General features: G+C 42.8%; 2 protein-coding genes and 1 long non-coding RNA gene across 7 annotated transcripts; 2 read left to right on the forward strand and 1 right to left on the reverse strand.

The window, feature by feature from the left end:
• Positions 1-286: 286 nt before the first annotated feature.
• LOC147258825 (MOB kinase activator 2) lies at positions 287-3,921 on the forward strand. The gene is made up of 5 exons (XM_086208882.1): positions 287-803; positions 2,179-2,318; positions 2,396-2,492; positions 3,111-3,235; positions 3,327-3,921. Exons 1-5 carry the CDS (start codon positions 721-723, stop codon positions 3,563-3,565), a joined length of 684 nt encoding a protein of 227 aa, XP_086065008.1. The 5' UTR covers positions 287-720; the 3' UTR covers positions 3,566-3,921.
• On the reverse strand, positions 2,099-5,351 carry LOC147258826 (uncharacterized). Its single transcript, XR_015117069.1, has 3 exons — positions 5,326-5,351; positions 5,064-5,198; positions 2,099-2,516 (listed from the first exon to the last, which is right to left on the reverse strand). It is a non-coding gene; the product is annotated as an uncharacterized LOC147258826 (long non-coding RNA).
• A 2,119-nt stretch (positions 5,352-7,470) lies between these two features.
• On the forward strand, positions 7,471-15,340 carry adm2b (adrenomedullin 2b). 5 transcript variants are annotated; one of them, XR_015117065.1, is made up of 4 exons: positions 9,167-9,718; positions 10,457-10,528; positions 11,188-11,258; positions 12,305-12,349. XR_015117065.1 is itself a non-coding variant. In XM_086208883.1 (2 exons), exons 1-2 carry the CDS (start codon positions 7,480-7,482, stop codon positions 13,302-13,304), a joined length of 498 nt encoding a protein of 165 aa, XP_086065009.1. In that variant the 5' UTR covers positions 7,471-7,479; the 3' UTR covers positions 13,305-15,340. The 5 variants fall into 5 exon arrangements, 1 of the variants encoding a protein (XP_086065009.1); XR_015117066.1 differs by lacking the exon at positions 9,167-9,718 and adding an exon at positions 9,876-10,156; XR_015117067.1 differs by lacking the exons at positions 9,167-9,718; positions 11,188-11,258; positions 12,305-12,349 and adding exons at positions 9,129-9,152; positions 12,911-12,963.
• Positions 15,341-15,447: the final 107 nt, after the last annotated feature.

The raw sequence follows: 15,447 nt of genomic DNA on the forward strand, positions 1-15,447 counted from the left end.
CTCTTACCCTGTGGCTGTGTTTTTCATGCCTCGTCTCACATCATGTCATCACAATCCTCACCAGTGACATAAACCACACCTGCCTCCTCCCTGCCTTCCAAGTCTCCACCCTTAACACCAACTCTACTTGGTCATCTGCTTACCATCTCTTCAGAGAACGTTTGTGTGTGTGTGTGTGTGTGTGTGTGCGCAGTCAGAAATGGGTAGAAAGGGGAAGAGGCGGAGTTGTGATCTGTACTTTAATGGGTTGTGGAGAAACCTGCCTGTCTGCTTGGAGCTGAGGGAGGAGGAGCCTGTGGGGCGTGGGATTCCAGACAAAGGAGACATATATATACTCACACACATACACACACACACACATACTCACACACATATACACACACACACACACATACACTCTAACATCGGATCGCTACAGCTAAAGCAGACAGCTGGAGACAATCTTCAACTTCTGGACTACTTTATTTTTTTGTCTGACAAAAAAGGAATCTTGTATGGTTGCATGGACCCGTACATGAGCTGAGAGATGTTTGTTTTGGAGTGCTGGTTTGCATACTCTACTTGAAGTGTGTGTGTGTGTGTGTGTGTGTGTGTGTGTGTGTGTGTGTGTGTGTGTGTGTGTGTGTGTGCGTGTGTGTGTGTGTGTGTGTGTGAGAGAGCATGTTTGGGATGGAAAAGTGGGGCTGTAACAACCAACAGCTCTTCTCTTAACTCTACGCCATGGGAGGTTGCCATAGTTACCCCTCAGCTACGAAGACTGACGGCACCACCCTTCAGCCCTCTGACATCAACAATGAAAAACTGTAAGTTGTGTAATTTCTAGTGATGGCACATTAATGTTTGAATAATCAGGATACACTCAAGAACGTTAGAACGATGAAGTCAGGTTCAAGGATATGTGGAGGAAACGAGTTGCATATGGTTTTCTGAGGAATGTTCTCCAGATAACAGTCTGTGTGTTGCATATTTGTCTGATGGCATCAGTGGATTCCTCTAACACATGCTGAGCAGTGTGAAACACAACCACGGATGGTATACGTGTGGGTGTGGGTGTATTTGTGTGTGTTTCAGGAGAATTACTGTGCGATTGTTTGTCCCGGGAGATGAATCTGTTTGTTGCAGCCGATTCAGGACTGTTTATTTCACCCTCACACCAGAGGTAAAGTTAAACACAGGGTCACAAGAGGAGTGTGTTTATACACAAACACAACATGACCAACAGCTCTGGGCTCCTTGTGTTTGTGTGCTGACAACTGGTAGCCAAGAGGCAGTAATTGAGTTACTACCATGGAGCAGCAGCAGCAACACAGGATGTTAACAAAAGAAGTTCCTGTGGATATGAGGATGTGTACTACTGTTATTCCTGAGCTCATGTTTACATTCTTCTCTGTCACTATCCCTCCTTCTTTACCTCTGCTGACCTTCACTTTTGACAAAAGACCTCCTGTTTTAAACTCACACACACACACATCCACATAAGGGGGGAGTAGAGAGGACAGTGTTTCCCTTATCGCAGCAGCAGCAGCAGCAGCAGCGGCAGGCAAGGTCACACTGAGTAAACTCTCAGCTGCTGTGTAGACGTCTAAAAACAGTACAGCAGCTGCATGATTCCTCTACTCCTCCTCACATGCGTTGATCAGGCTAGACCATTTCCTCAAGCCTCCCGCTTTGCATAAAGTCAAAGTAGTTTTAACTTTCTTGTAGGAATTCTGAAACATCCCTTATTTCCTGTACTCACACTCAAGTTCCCAAGCTGCCAGAACTGGGTTACTGATTATAACGCTCAACCTGGAGCTTATCAGTTAGCGCTGATGTGGGAAAGAGAGGTTTGGGGAAACAAGCAGCTCTGTACTGACCACTGCAGTAATCGCCCTGGCTGTGTATTGACTGCCTTCAGTATATCAGCTGTTCTGTTATTAGACGTTCAGGTTGCAGCAGTGTGTGTGTGTGTGTGTGTGTGTGTGTGTGTGTGTGTGTGTGTGTGTGTGTGTGTGTGTGTGTGTGTGTGTGTGTGTGTGTGGGTGTGAGTGTGAGGGCAAGAAGAGCATCAGAGCGTGTGAAGCACCTTATCTGCTAGCTGCAGGGGTGATTAATCCAATAACCAATTGATTGTTTTACACAGCTATATTTCCCATCTTCCTCCTTCTGCTTCATTAACTCTGCTCTGTCCTCCTAAAGGGGAATTGATAACAATAATCTGGAGGAGCGTCCATATCTCCAGCAGCAGTACGTGTGCCAGAGGATCTCACACTTGGACTGGTTTGCTCTCACCACGCTGCCCTCTGGTGTGGACCAGGCAGAATGGCTTGCCAGCAACAGTGAGTAGACCACCGTATTGCATGTGATATCATCAGATGTGTGAGATTTCATCGTCTTCTTTATTCCTTTTCTCCAGCGGTGGCGTTTTTCAAGCACATAAACCTGTTCTCCAGTGCGCTGTCTGAGTTCTGCACCCCCAGCACCTGCCCCACCGCATGTGGACCAGGCAACACGTATGTAGACAAGCATGGAGGGTCCTTTTGGGAAAGGAACGCAATTAGCTTTTGAAATACCTGATCGTATAACAGTTCAGTAAGTATATAATGAGAAAACTCTCTAAAACTTGTTGAAATATGTTGAACACAGAGCTTGCTGTTAATGTCAGTTCAATGCATTCTGGGACATTTTGACATGGATTTCCCTGTGTAAGTTTTCATCTGTAAATAGACATTTCAGTGAATGTGTGGTCATGGAAACTTTGTCAAAGGTGCGGAAAAAGTCCTGGAGATTTAGTGGTAAAAATGTCTGCGCAGCTCTTCAATCTAGTTATGCAGAGTATTTAATTTGCCGTGTCCCATCCATAGACCACAGAGTGAAGAAATGAGGTCACTAAAACTGTAAATCGAGTGAAGAGACACTTTAATTATCTTTCAGCTGCTCGAAGCAAAATGGAGCTGAAAAACAGTGCAGTTGAGGAACCGTTAGAGTTTTCTGCTGGCTTGACTAATAAATGTGAAACAGAAACATCTATGCAGTCAAGGACAAAAAAAGTCACATATGCTCTACTACTAGTTTTCATTTTCATTTGTTTCCATAGTTACCCTGAACTGTTCTCTCTGTTTTGTTGTCAGAGTTTATTTTTGGACTGATGACCACGGCAGGAAGCTGAAATGCTCCGCTCCTCTTTACTTTGACTACGCCATGTCATACATTCAGGATCTACTGACTGATGAAGATGTGTTCCCCACTAAAACAGGTACGAACTCATCTGTGTACCATCTGTTCTTGCTGTGCATAACCGTCTGAGCACAACCGTCTGAGCGTTTATCGCCTCTCCCTCTCTGCAGGTTCCGTGTTTCCCACAGGTTTCATCTTTCTGGTCCAGAAAGTGTTTTTGCTGCTATTCAGGACTCTGGCACACATTTACTGGTCCCACTACAGAGAGGCGCTCGCACTGGGTCTGCACCCGCACCTCAACACACTCTTCACACACCTCACACTCTTCTGTCGGCAGCATTCGCTTCTGGAGCCAGAAGACACCGAGCCGCTGCGGGACCTGATCACAGCTTTAGGGCAGAACGGGTGACGCTTTTGTTGTTGTTGTTGTTGTTTTTTTTTACATAGATTTGTGTTTTTATCACATATAGCAACTTCTCGCAAAGCTATTCAGTGGTTTCACCACATTTCATTACATAGATTTCAAAAAGAAGATGATTCACTGCTGTTTGAAAAAGCAGTGAATGAAAGCGTCTCAGGCTCCGGTTGTCTGTAGTTGTTTTTGTGATTTTTATGTGAAATGAATGTTGCATGTTTATGTTTGCATTGTCTCAATTAATGCCAGCTTCCACTCGGACAGAACATGAAATATATGTACATGTTTCTAATAACAGTCACTTTAATGTGCCTTTTTAACATCTGCATAAAGCAAAAGGTGACAATGTCTGGAGTCTGTGTTCTCTTCTGCACGGCTCAACTTGTCCCTGTGTTTTTATGTACTGGGGGGTCAACACTTAACATTTGTGATAAGAGCATTTGTTTGAAGAAAGGAAAAATACTCAGTGAGTTTTGGTTCGTTACCTGTAAAGATCAACTAGTGAACATTTAAGGGGTTATTTACAAAGATCAATCTACGCTTCAAAATTGTAAAACCACACGACTTTTGTGAACGTGGATTTTTTTTTTTCATTAATTTAGTCAGTTTTGCTTCGGTATGCAGCAAACACGTCTCGCTTCTTTTCTTGATCCAGGAAAAAACTGACGAGAGGAGGTCCCGTCATGGCTTTGAGAGCAGCGTCACCTGCTGCCAGAACAGGAGCAAAGCATGTACTCCACATTCTTGTTTGCACTGTCAGCAACACTGAGTTTTGCCTGCTGCAGCACATTGGATTTTAAATGAAAAGCACTAGAGTAAATCCTCGACAGTAAAACTGTGTCACTTCAACAAACTTGTCGGACTGAGCGGCTGCTACGTCTTTGCAGAGACGCTGCAGCAACAGAGATTATCCTGCAATTTATAGTCCTCGTTTTTACTCCTGCAATGCGTCAGTAAGAGCTCAAAGACAGTGTTCAGAAAACCCACATCCCTCTGATCTGCTGGTGGACGGATGCAATTTATCTGGAGTAAAGTGACAAAAATGAAAATAACAGCCACCTTCGATCCTTAATGGAATAACTTCTCGACTGAGTCGGCATGTTTTAAGGGGGTAGAGTGGCTGTCTAGTAACTGAAGGGTCACAGGGGTCACTCCAGTCCCCGTTTCCCGCTGAAACCACGCTAGTGCCATTTGCTTGTACAGTACAACACAAATGTATCTATTTCTCTCCATATCACAATTTGCCCCAAGAGACTTTATGATCTCTACATGGTACATCCCCCTCTGTCCCTCTCTTGGTGAGGAAAACTACCCGTAAAGCCTTTCAAAGGGGGGGGACGGGGGGACGGGGGGGGGGGGGGGGGACTGGAACCTCAGAGAGCCGCTGAGCAGGATCTCCCAAGTTTGACCGATATGCTTTAGATTGAAGTAAGGGGCAGATCAAGAATGTTTCAAATCCTGCAACATTGGATGTAAGTCAGAAAATACACACCATGGATGTGAAGCTGAGAGGAAGAGATGAGAATGTGCTTTTTGAGTGTTATATTTCTCAGCACCATTCATCGGATCGACTGTTTCCGTTCAAGGGCGTGGGCTTCAAAGACTGTATCTCTGGACTTCAGAATGTCTAGAAACAGAATAAAGTATATGAAATATACTGTGTAGACATGAAAAGCTTCTTACTTTGATTGTGAATGAGTCGGACATCTGTCCAACGTGTCCAGAAAACTCATCAGGCTGAAACTGAAGCTCACCTTTCCACTGAGAGACAAAGCGTCTTTGCCTGCAAGAAGATCAGAGAGATAGAAGATAAGTCTCTCTCTCTCTCTCTCTCTCTCTCTCTCTCTCACACGCACACACTCACTGTTCTTGTGATGGATGTGTTGTTAATGCTGGACTGAATTGAGGGTCACTGTATTGGAAACTGAGCTAAGAAGGTAATACTGCAAACTGCTGAGTCACGCACAGTCTCGCTTGTTTAATTAAGACCTGAAGTCGCCTCCTCCTCCTCCATGCTACACAGAGCCTCCCTTCAACCACAGCCCCAACTCCTCATCTATCTGAGTCCTCCTTCACAGAACAAGTCCTTATGCAAGCAGACGGCTACGTCTCCTTTCATCCCACCCCTCACCAGGGTAACTGACCTTGACCTGCATACATACACACACACACTGATGTCTGATAAGAGGAGCTGTTCTCGATCCATTTGCTGGGAGACAGCAGCTCAGACTCAGTTACTATGGTAACTGAGTCTGTGACGCTCACCTGCTCAGGACCAGGTATCTCTGTCTCCTCCCTCTTGAGCCAGAAACGCTGTTTCATTTCTTCATTCATTCATTCAGTCCAAGTCACTTTTCTTGGCAATGATCCCTGCAGATACAGTTATCAAAGATCTGCAAACGAAGCAGGACACTGGACATTTTGTTGCTGATGTCAGCTCCAGGAGTTTGGAGTCAAGTATTCTAAAATTAATATATCAGTCAAGATGCTTTTGCAATGATCCCCCTGATGTAATTATCAAACGCCTGCAGCAAAGCTACGTAACAGAGGCAGGATGGTTCACAATTTAAAATAAACTTTATTGTCCAAAATGACATCGGCCACTGAAATCATCAGTGGGAATTTCATACTTGTGATTAGCCCAATTAAAGGTACAAGTAAAAAACTTGTCTCCAACACAAAATCCCACCAACCAACCACAGGAGAAAGTTGAGATGTATAAAGCCACTACGTCATGAACCTTTTCAATAAAAATAACAATGTCCATACTGTCCTCAGGTCAGACCCACAAAGACATTCACTTGATCACATTCACTGTTTTCTTTTTAAAGCAATTGTGCAGTGATTTTGTCTCCATCTTATGGCAGTTACTGGTATAACAAAACACTGTTGACACATCTATTTCATAAGCTTAGCTCCAGCTTACTCTGACAGTCGTAAAACAGTGGCGAAATTGTTTCAAGTGTAAACCAAACCCCTGAAAATTTAGATTATGATTTTAATCATAAAATATTTATAGTCTTGAATTCTTAATTTTCCATTAGGGCTAACCGGAAGTAGCCCCTCAGCTAGCATGTCCAGTGCTGTGCGTCTCCACACTCTCCATACACTGGGACAGGCAGAAACACTTAGCCCACTGTGACATAATGAACATTGCGTGAATTCATTTGGCAAAGGCTTCATGCTCAGATTTTCCATCTTGGGCAGCACTTTTTAGAGGTTCATAGATTTATATTGCAAATTTGAATCAGATAATATCTGATTGTTTTGTATGCAGGACTCTTTAATGTACTCTTCATCTCTTATCAGCCCTGTTTTATAGTCAGATAATAATTAATTGAATATGACACCCTTCTGCGTTACAGCTCTATTAGCTCTGTAGCTACTCTGAGCATGTTGGGTTCAGCAGTTCATCTCCAAGTGGGTCAAGCTCACTCAAATAGAACTCTTTGAGCAGAAGAAAAACTAAATCCATTAGGGACACCTTTAAAAGCAACCTGACCTGAAATAAAATAACATTTAAATGTAAACCTGTCAAATATGGTAAAGGTGTTCTGTTTTTTGCTGTTAGACAGACAATAAGCCTTCCTCCGGAGTACATCCTCTTCCTCCAGCCTCAGTCGGCGGTTATAAATACGAGAGCTCCGGGGGTAGAGGCTCTCCTGAGGTGCGCGCCAGCGAGCTCCTGAGGTTTGTCCTGCGAGCAGGACCAGACACTCCGGCTGCAGGGGATGCAAGAACTCACTCAAGATGCTATCGGATTTACAAGTTACAGTATTTAGGAACGGGCTAAAAGTTCAACAGTTTTTCTGAGATTTATATACTTTTTTTTTTTTGTCGGACCAAGTCCTGTTTGATTTTCAACCCTTTTCAGCTTCTCCCGGATAGCGCGTCTCGACTGAGCCGTCATGTGCGCACTCCTCCCGGCATGGATGTGCCTGCTGCTTGGCCTCCTGTGTCTGGAGATCCAGTCGCGGACTTTGACTCTGCAGAACCTCAGTCACAGACACAGGTAGCACCGACTCACAAGACTTTAACGGCGTGACAAGTGAATTTCGGACGAATCCTGGAAAGTCATTAAAAGTAGTTTGCGCACATGGTAGCCTGTATTTATCTTACGCGCATAAATGATGAAATTTTCAGGGGGGGGGGGGGTTATGGTGGTAAAACTGTAAAAACACCTTCTTGCTCAGAATGTTTTAGTGGAGCTGCAAGGTAAAAGAAAGTTTCAATAAATCAAACTGACCTTTTTTTTTTTTAACTCTTCAGGGAGTTTTGGTGAATCAGTATCATCTTAATAATAACGATCAACGGTCAACACTAAAATGTGGGACTCATGGGTTGTAAATGGGCTTCAGTTTTAGTCCCAAGTGGGTTTGTTCTTAAAATGAAAATAAAGGAATGTCTGTGGTACAGTTAAGTTGAGTGAAAAGACAGTAAAACACAATATATCTTTGACAAAACTGATAAGGACAGTGGATATTTCATCATTTTCTGAACTTCTCAGCAGTTGTACAACATAAAAATAAACCTACAGCTGGGATATTTAGTCCTGAATTATTTATTGACATAAGATAAATAGTGTATCATTGAAACAGTTCGGTCAGAGCGTTCAATACCCAGCTCTAAACCACAGCCAGAACCACTGTTTTATTATTATTATTATTATTATTATTATTATTATTATTATTATTATTATTATTATTATTATTATTATTGGTAGCAAAAGTGTTTCTGCATTTGTGATAATATGAAATGGCAATTTTGGATCATGTGAATTAGAGACATTCTGGAGGAGAACGTACAATAAATATTATTATATTATGTGAGGGAATTCCATTTTCACATTTTATATGGAATGACCGAGGAAATGGTTAAATTAATGTAAAAAGTTTACACTGTGTGGCATTTTCACAAAGAAGTCTGCAATTAGATTTTCCATGTATCTGTACTGAGTCTTTAGAAATTTTTGACAAAAATCCAAGTCATGGGCTGAGACAGTTGGGGGTCTGAGGTGCCCCCCCCCCCCCCCAGAGCCTTCCGGGGGGGGGGGGGCAAACAAAGAGTTTTGTCACACAACCCACAGCCCAAAGACGATGTTGTACTAATCAAGCATCTAATAACCCAGGATTTGGGAATGTCATTAGTGAGACATCTCCTGGAAGTGTTTGCTTATGGCAGAATGCTTGGTCAGCTTCTTTATGGTCTGTGGGCTCATCGTGGGTCCGGGTTTGGGCCTGAAGTCAGTTTTAGGTCCGAGCATCCAAGATGACAAACTGACTGAGACTACAAAATTGTGACACACAACGGTAGTACAGAAAAAAAAAGTAGCTGATCAATAGTCATACAGGACAACAGAGGCAAAAGAGTTACAACAAAAATATGGTTTGACCTTCTTTCTCAGTTTTATCGAAGTTCCCATTTATCATTTGGGGAAAGTTCTAGGAACTTGTGATAAGTGTATTAACTAATTAACAGGTGAATCAATAAAGAAAATAAGCATGACGCAAACAGTGAATGCCTCTGTTGTCTCTTGGCGGTTTGAGATAAGGGTTCTGTAGCAGAAGGAGGTGAGACAGAGGTGAGGCTGATTTAGTGGGATTTGGGACATGTACATACCAGGAGGCTGGCTTAAAGCAAGTTATTACTACCCAAGCAAAGATTTATTCTCAAATAGACAAATTATAACATTGTGATATTGTAAATTACTTTTTTTTTTTTTAAGTAAATAGCTTAGTGAAGGTCCCTGTCGTCTGAACCCAGCAGGTATCTACAGAAAAGCACTGGCTGATGGGAAAGAGGGGTCTCAGGGTGATTTAGCACTGATGGATGCGGCTAAACACAAACCGAAATGTCTCGCAGTACTGAAAAGGCGAAGGGAAGAAAAATGAAAATAATTTGCTAAGAAAACAGGAGGAATAACAAATAGACCGTAACAATGACCGCCTAGCATTGATAGGGACAAAACGTTATGTCAATGTGTGTGTGTGAGTGTGTGTGTGTGTGAGAGAGAGAGAGAGAGAGAGAGAGTGAATGACTGTGTGTGCATGTAAGAACCACATGCTGGGCTTAACATGGGAGGAATGTTGGAGAAGGTTCTTTTTTGCTCTCAGACTCTCCACAAGACCAACCACAACTTGCACTTTTGTAATGAGCACACTCAAACACACGTGCAAGGGGGGGGCACTATTAGTATTTTTCTATACTTGCATCACATCGTGTTTAATTTTGTGAAACTTTTTTCACAAACAATATGTCAGTGCATGTCAGAGGTGAAGTATATTTTTTCCAAGTAACACTTACCTGCGTCAGTAGAGATTCCAGCACAGCCGTCCACAAACACACCTTTAAAAGTTGTGATTAAAAACAATTGGTAACATTTTAGAACAGCAAATTGTTGATTGCATTGACAGTGACAGTTTTTTCGAGTTTGTCTTGAGTCAATACAAGTTCATAGCCAAACTCCTAGCCCCGCTTCTGTTGTTTGTTCTCTATTCTAACTTAACGTTAGCTTTTGGTGTTCATTCATTGCTCTAAGCTAAGTAATGTTTCGGTGTTCATAGTTTCGTCGAAGCTAACATCTTGGTATTCGTTCTCAGTTCTAAGCAAACACTGTCTTTTCTTGTCCGTCTTCGTTCTAAGCTAATAATCTTTCGGCGTTCATTCTTAATCCTAAACTAACGTGATCTCTTGGTGTTCATGCTTAGGTGTAAGCTAATGTTAGCTTTTTGTGTTCCCTCCTCATTCTAAGCTAATATAATTCTTTGGTTATTCCTTCGAAGCTAATATGATTATTTGGTGTTCATTTTTCATTCTAAGCTAATATAATCTTTTGGTGATATTTGCTAGTTCTGTTGTTCATTAAGACCCTGATGTGCTTTCAAGGGTTAGGCTTGTGACAAAACTGGACAATGTGTGGCCCACAGGCGTTTTGAGTTTGACACCCCTTCGCTAAAGGTATGTTTTTTCCTGCTTAGACACACACTTTTATTTAGTGTGTATATGCAAGCCACTTGTAAAATATTAAGTTCATCAAGCAGTTCTGTGGCTCTGAAGGTCAAAGGCCTGAAGGACTTAAGACTGGGGAGACGAGGAGGCTACTCTCCAACAACTGACATCCAGAGGGCCATTTTATTGGAGCTGCGTGGAGCTGGACCGATGTTTGGATACAGAACGATGCGTTTATGCGTCCAATCACAAACAAGTTGTCGTCCCGCCCTTTCCCAAATCTGAAAAGACATTTTTCCTGAAACGTCATCGTTTTTGGTGAAACGATGTCACGTTTTCTCAAATTTTGTCGTGTTTTGACCTTCAGGGCCACTGTAGCCTACCCTTCCCATCCCTCTCCCAGAGTCAACTGTGTTAGAGCCCTCGTCACAGGGGGCATTTTAATAACGTGACAAAGAGTGTTGCAGAGAACTTAAGACGAACACGGCTCCTGGCTGCACTCACGTGTGTTGCTGGGCAGTCCAATGTCATCAAGTGTGCCCAATCGTGCTAACTAACGTTACGTCTAATGCTGATGTTGTGGAGGCACAGTGATTACACTAAGACATGACAGCAAGTCAGTGTGTGTGTGTGTGTGTGTGTGTGTGTTTGTGTGTGTGTTTTGGCAGTGAGAGCCCAAAATGTCCGGCCAGAAGATCAGAATACCAGCCAGGATTACTTACAGGATAAAGATTATATGGTATTCTGGCCCACTTTTCATAACAAACAAACACAAACATTATCTCACTCCCCTCTTTGTGCTGCACCTCATGCATGGGGAAATGTGTGTGCACACGGAAGTACACACATACAGAATGATCCTGCATTTTGTAGGACAGATGGTTTTTGCACATCATGTGATTTGCTACTGCTGAGACTTTATCCACAGGACTCTGTTTCGCACTCATCATCAGTACGTACTGTGAGTTATGGATACCTCCACTAAGGACGTCCTGACTCCAGTGATTTATTCTTGTCTGTCAGCAGAATTATGCGAAAACCGAGAGGCAGATTTCCGCCATAGATGACGGAAGGGTGAAGTATAGTACAGGAGAACCTATTCAATTTTGAGACAAATCTCTGAAGACTGAATTTTCATGAAACAATTCATTCGTTGTTAGATGAAGACGTGACTCGAAGGTACCAGCTCTTCCACTTCCCTGACGTGAGCGTTGAGCTGCCGTGAACTTACAGCTCAAGAGCCTCAGAGTACACGTCAGAGCCATTCTACAGCGTCGCTCTGCTCTGGCATGAACTCTGGTGCATCACTACTGTGGAGGCTGTACATTTCATTTCAACCCACCAGTTGTTCAGGGGCAACAGTTGCTTTGATAAATCCTCAGATGTCACCTGAACTCCTGTACTCGTGGTGTTATTGTTTCGAACCTGTGCAGCAGTCAACGGGGACTGTATGGGCTCTTTGTCCCCTGCTACTTTGCATTATTCCATACGCTGTTGTGTAATTTCTAAGCGGTTGCTAACTAGACCTACTTTATACCTTTGCACTCTTGAGCGTCTGAGAGAGCGGGCATTCATGAAAAAAGCTATTAGAAACAAGTAAGGCAAGACAGCAGGGTGTCGAGAACAAAAGTACTTCAAAGTCCCTGGAGGGAGGCAGCGACGAGCCTCTCGCCGTTCTCTGTGCTCAGTTTCTGTCATTTTCTTGCTCGGTCGCTCTCCCTCTCCAGATGTGAAATCTGTCATGTCAGATACCGTTGCTGATTAACAGCAAATATTCCCTTTCAGTCAACAGCGATGAAGCAGACGCTTGTGTCAGGTGGCTCAGTCGGTTCAAACCACTTTGTTCCGGTAGGTTGCAGGGTACGGTGCAGCCTCTAGGGTTTTTTTTTAGCTCATGTCAAATTTTAATCATTGACTAAATGACATGAAAAGAAACAAAACAGCACTCTTTAACAGCGTTTTCCATGTGAGGATGTAAAAGCTGCTCGGTCTCTAGAGGTTCACAGGAACACTTCTCAGAATCAGACTGACGTTTTATGTTTCTTAGGTCTTTATTTGAGAGTGACTCAGCACGTCCACATTGCTTACAGATGTTCTTTTTACAAGTGAAGCTAATTCGCAGCTTTATTCATTTTTAGGCCTTAAGAACAAATTTCAAATAATGAAATGAATGAACAAAATAATCAGAGTAAACACAGCAGACCATGCATGCATTGTACAGGTCACACACAATGCAATTACTGTCAAGGTTTTGTATTCAAAAAATGTATTAAGGTAAAAGGAATGTCTTGATTTTAGAAATGAAGCATTAGAACTGTGACACAGTAGTACTACGAGTATTTCACACAGTATTTTATAAACATCTGTGGGGTCTGTTTCTTGGTTTCTTAGGTTCTCCTCACCTGAAACCTCTAAATACCATAAGTCCTCCTACAGCACCACCATGCCTACTCAGTCTGATCTCTCCGTTGCCATTGACAACTCCATCACCCAGGGGAACACAAATATCATCTGGAGGGCCCTCCTGCACAAAGAGCCCCCACCGAGGTTGTCTGAGCTCTTGCTTGACCAAAGTGAGACTCCGATTGGGAGGCAGAGGTCACGAGGTCGTCGCCATGTCATCAATGGTGGAGGAAGGAGCCACGGCCATCTAATGAGGGTTGGGTGCGTCCTGGGAACTTGTCAGGTTCAGAACCTCAGCCACCGTCTCTACCAGCTGATTGGACAGAGCGGGAGGGAAGACTCCTCCCCCATCAACCCTCGCAGTCCTCACAGCTTCGGCTAAGACCTCGCCCCGATAACTCCGAGGGACACCTTCTGTCAACGTCCATCTGCAGTCTCACATATTCCCGGGTTGTTTTTGTTACATTAGTGACATGATGAGGGAATAAAACAAGAGTTTGAAGTCGGTCACTGGTGTTTAGTTTGACCAAGGATGATTTTTTTTTTCTTTTTTAAACTGGGGTCTTATTATAATACTTCAACCATCATTTTCATCAGTAAAAACACAACCATCATCACCAATCATCCGGGGATGAATCTGATTGGAACACCACTGGTGCAGGAACACACAAACAGGAGGATGTCTCTTAAACTCGAACTGTGTGAGAGAAACTCTTCGGTCCTCTGTCTCTGATAGAATAACCCTGATAATGGACAGAAGGCCTGCATATAAACTTGAGATGTAGAGCGTAGAGGATGAACGACAGAAGGGAGGGTGGAATGAAAGCATGATCAGTGGCATTATCAGGTGGGGGGGTAGTAGTCGGACACACGCCGTCATGGCGGGAAGGAATACATCGATGTGTGACATCACCATGTACTCTACCAATAGAAAGTTTCCCCTGTCATTTGATCATGAGAGGAAATTTCGTGTTGCTACCAAATCTTAGCACTTACTTCGACGGGTAGAATTAACGATAGAACTTTAGTTATGTAAACCCTGATCGTATGTATGCACATTATATAATGACATTAACCAGCGAGACACTGTGTCCAGAGAAGACACAGTGGTCGACCTGACTAGTGTCCACTATCGTCATCGTAGGTGATCCTGCTTATCTGAACTGACCTGAGCTCAGAGCTAATCCAATGCTGTCAGTCAAAAGCACCTTTGACTCGCACCGAAGAAGTAGCTTTACTTCAGCGGCGACGTAAACCCAGAATAACTGCCCATCAAACCCAGTTAACCCTTCACCCAAAACCCCTCGATGCACACAATCAGCCAAAATAACCGCTAACCCTAATCCAAGTTCTGTCTGTGCAGTGTCTTAGCAGATAACTTCTCCCTGCTCTCTTTACAAGCAGACAGAGGACAACAATACCACAGAGTGCTTTGTTCCATTACCTGCACATGTCCATTCAGAAGTCTGTTGTGGAACCTTAATTGGTTTAATCATCTGTAAGGCCTTATAGTTGTTTGCCTTTCACCTGATTCAGTGTAAGCGTCTCTGTGAATGTGAACCATCGGCGTGTTTCTGTGTGTGTGTGTCTGTGTGTGTGTGTCACGTTCAGTAGATGCTCTTACAGGTCAAATGTCAGTAGGAATGCATGAAGGCACTTTATTTTCCTTACGTTTAAGTATGACTTGAATTTTTGAAATGCTGTTATTTAACTACAAATGAATGTTCATGTTGTGAGAGTCCATTTAAAGCACAAGTGTCCTTTTGTAAATCAAGTGTGTGTTGCTCTGTTCATCCAATATGTAGTTTTTACAACAGCGTCGTGTAATAAAACTCCGCTCAAACGTTCCTTATCTATATCTTTATATCTTTACCATCCACCTTGAGGCACCAGCTGACCTGTCATACAATTAATGAATGGAAAAGATGACCCTCAGACCAGGATAGTGATAATAATTTCTCTTAAGACACACGTACACACTAGAAGGAAATTGAAAAGATCAAATCACGGCCACCAAATTTGTCAAGTTCATCACGATGTACTGTGTCATTGCTCTGAATTGCAACCACGTATGTCTGTGTCTCCCTTAAAACAAGCAAAAAAACACGTCCATCTTCATTTTGTGGCTAGTTCTAATGATGAGGCATACATTTTTAGAATAAAACACATTTCCCTTCACACATGCTTACTTAAATTGTGTTCTTAACAGGTAGGTAAACATTTTCCCATGTCAGTTGTGTCTTTTTACAACTTGAATTGGTGATGCAGAACAGTTGGATTATTTCAGAAGAGCAGTATGGAGGCTTGGTGGTTTTATTTTTATTATATGTGTACATTTAAGAGTTGGTCTCCATTCACTCAAAATAAATTTTTGAAATAATTCACCCATCATTTCATCTGAAACTGCAGCAGTGTTTTATGGACTAAAAAAATGTTGCCCCACCTTTCAGCAGCATGAGAGGAAATAAATTTTGAATTTTTATTTTTGGGTGAAATACCCCTTTAACCCCCCCCCCCCCCATTAT

This window comes from Aulostomus chinensis, chromosome 7, assembly GCF_037954235.1.
Source record: "Aulostomus chinensis isolate RoL2024-O1b breed Wild chromosome 7, RoL_Achi_v1.0, whole genome shotgun sequence".
Taxonomy (NCBI): domain Eukaryota; kingdom Metazoa; phylum Chordata; class Actinopteri; order Syngnathiformes; family Aulostomidae; genus Aulostomus; species Aulostomus chinensis.

What these genes read in the sequence shown, in the direction of transcription:
- LOC147258825 (XM_086208882.1), top strand. Translation starts at nt 721, where the DNA reads ATGGGAGGTTGCCATAGTTACCCCTCAGCTACGAAGACTGACGGCACC. An exon ending in GACATCAACAATGAAAAACT is followed by an intron (nt 804 to 2,178) that starts GTAAGTTGTGTA and finishes GTCCTCCTAAAG; the next exon opens with GGGAATTGATAACAATAATC. An exon ending in GCATGTGGACCAGGCAACAC is followed by an intron (nt 2,493 to 3,110) that starts GTATGTAGACAA and finishes TTTTGTTGTCAG; the next exon opens with AGTTTATTTTTGGACTGATG.
- adm2b (XM_086208883.1), top strand. Translation starts at nt 7,480, where the DNA reads ATGTGCGCACTCCTCCCGGCATGGATGTGCCTGCTGCTTGGCCTCCTG. An exon ending in AACCTCAGTCACAGACACAG is followed by an intron (nt 7,584 to 12,910) that starts GTAGCACCGACT and finishes TTGGTTTCTTAG; the next exon opens with GTTCTCCTCACCTGAAACCT.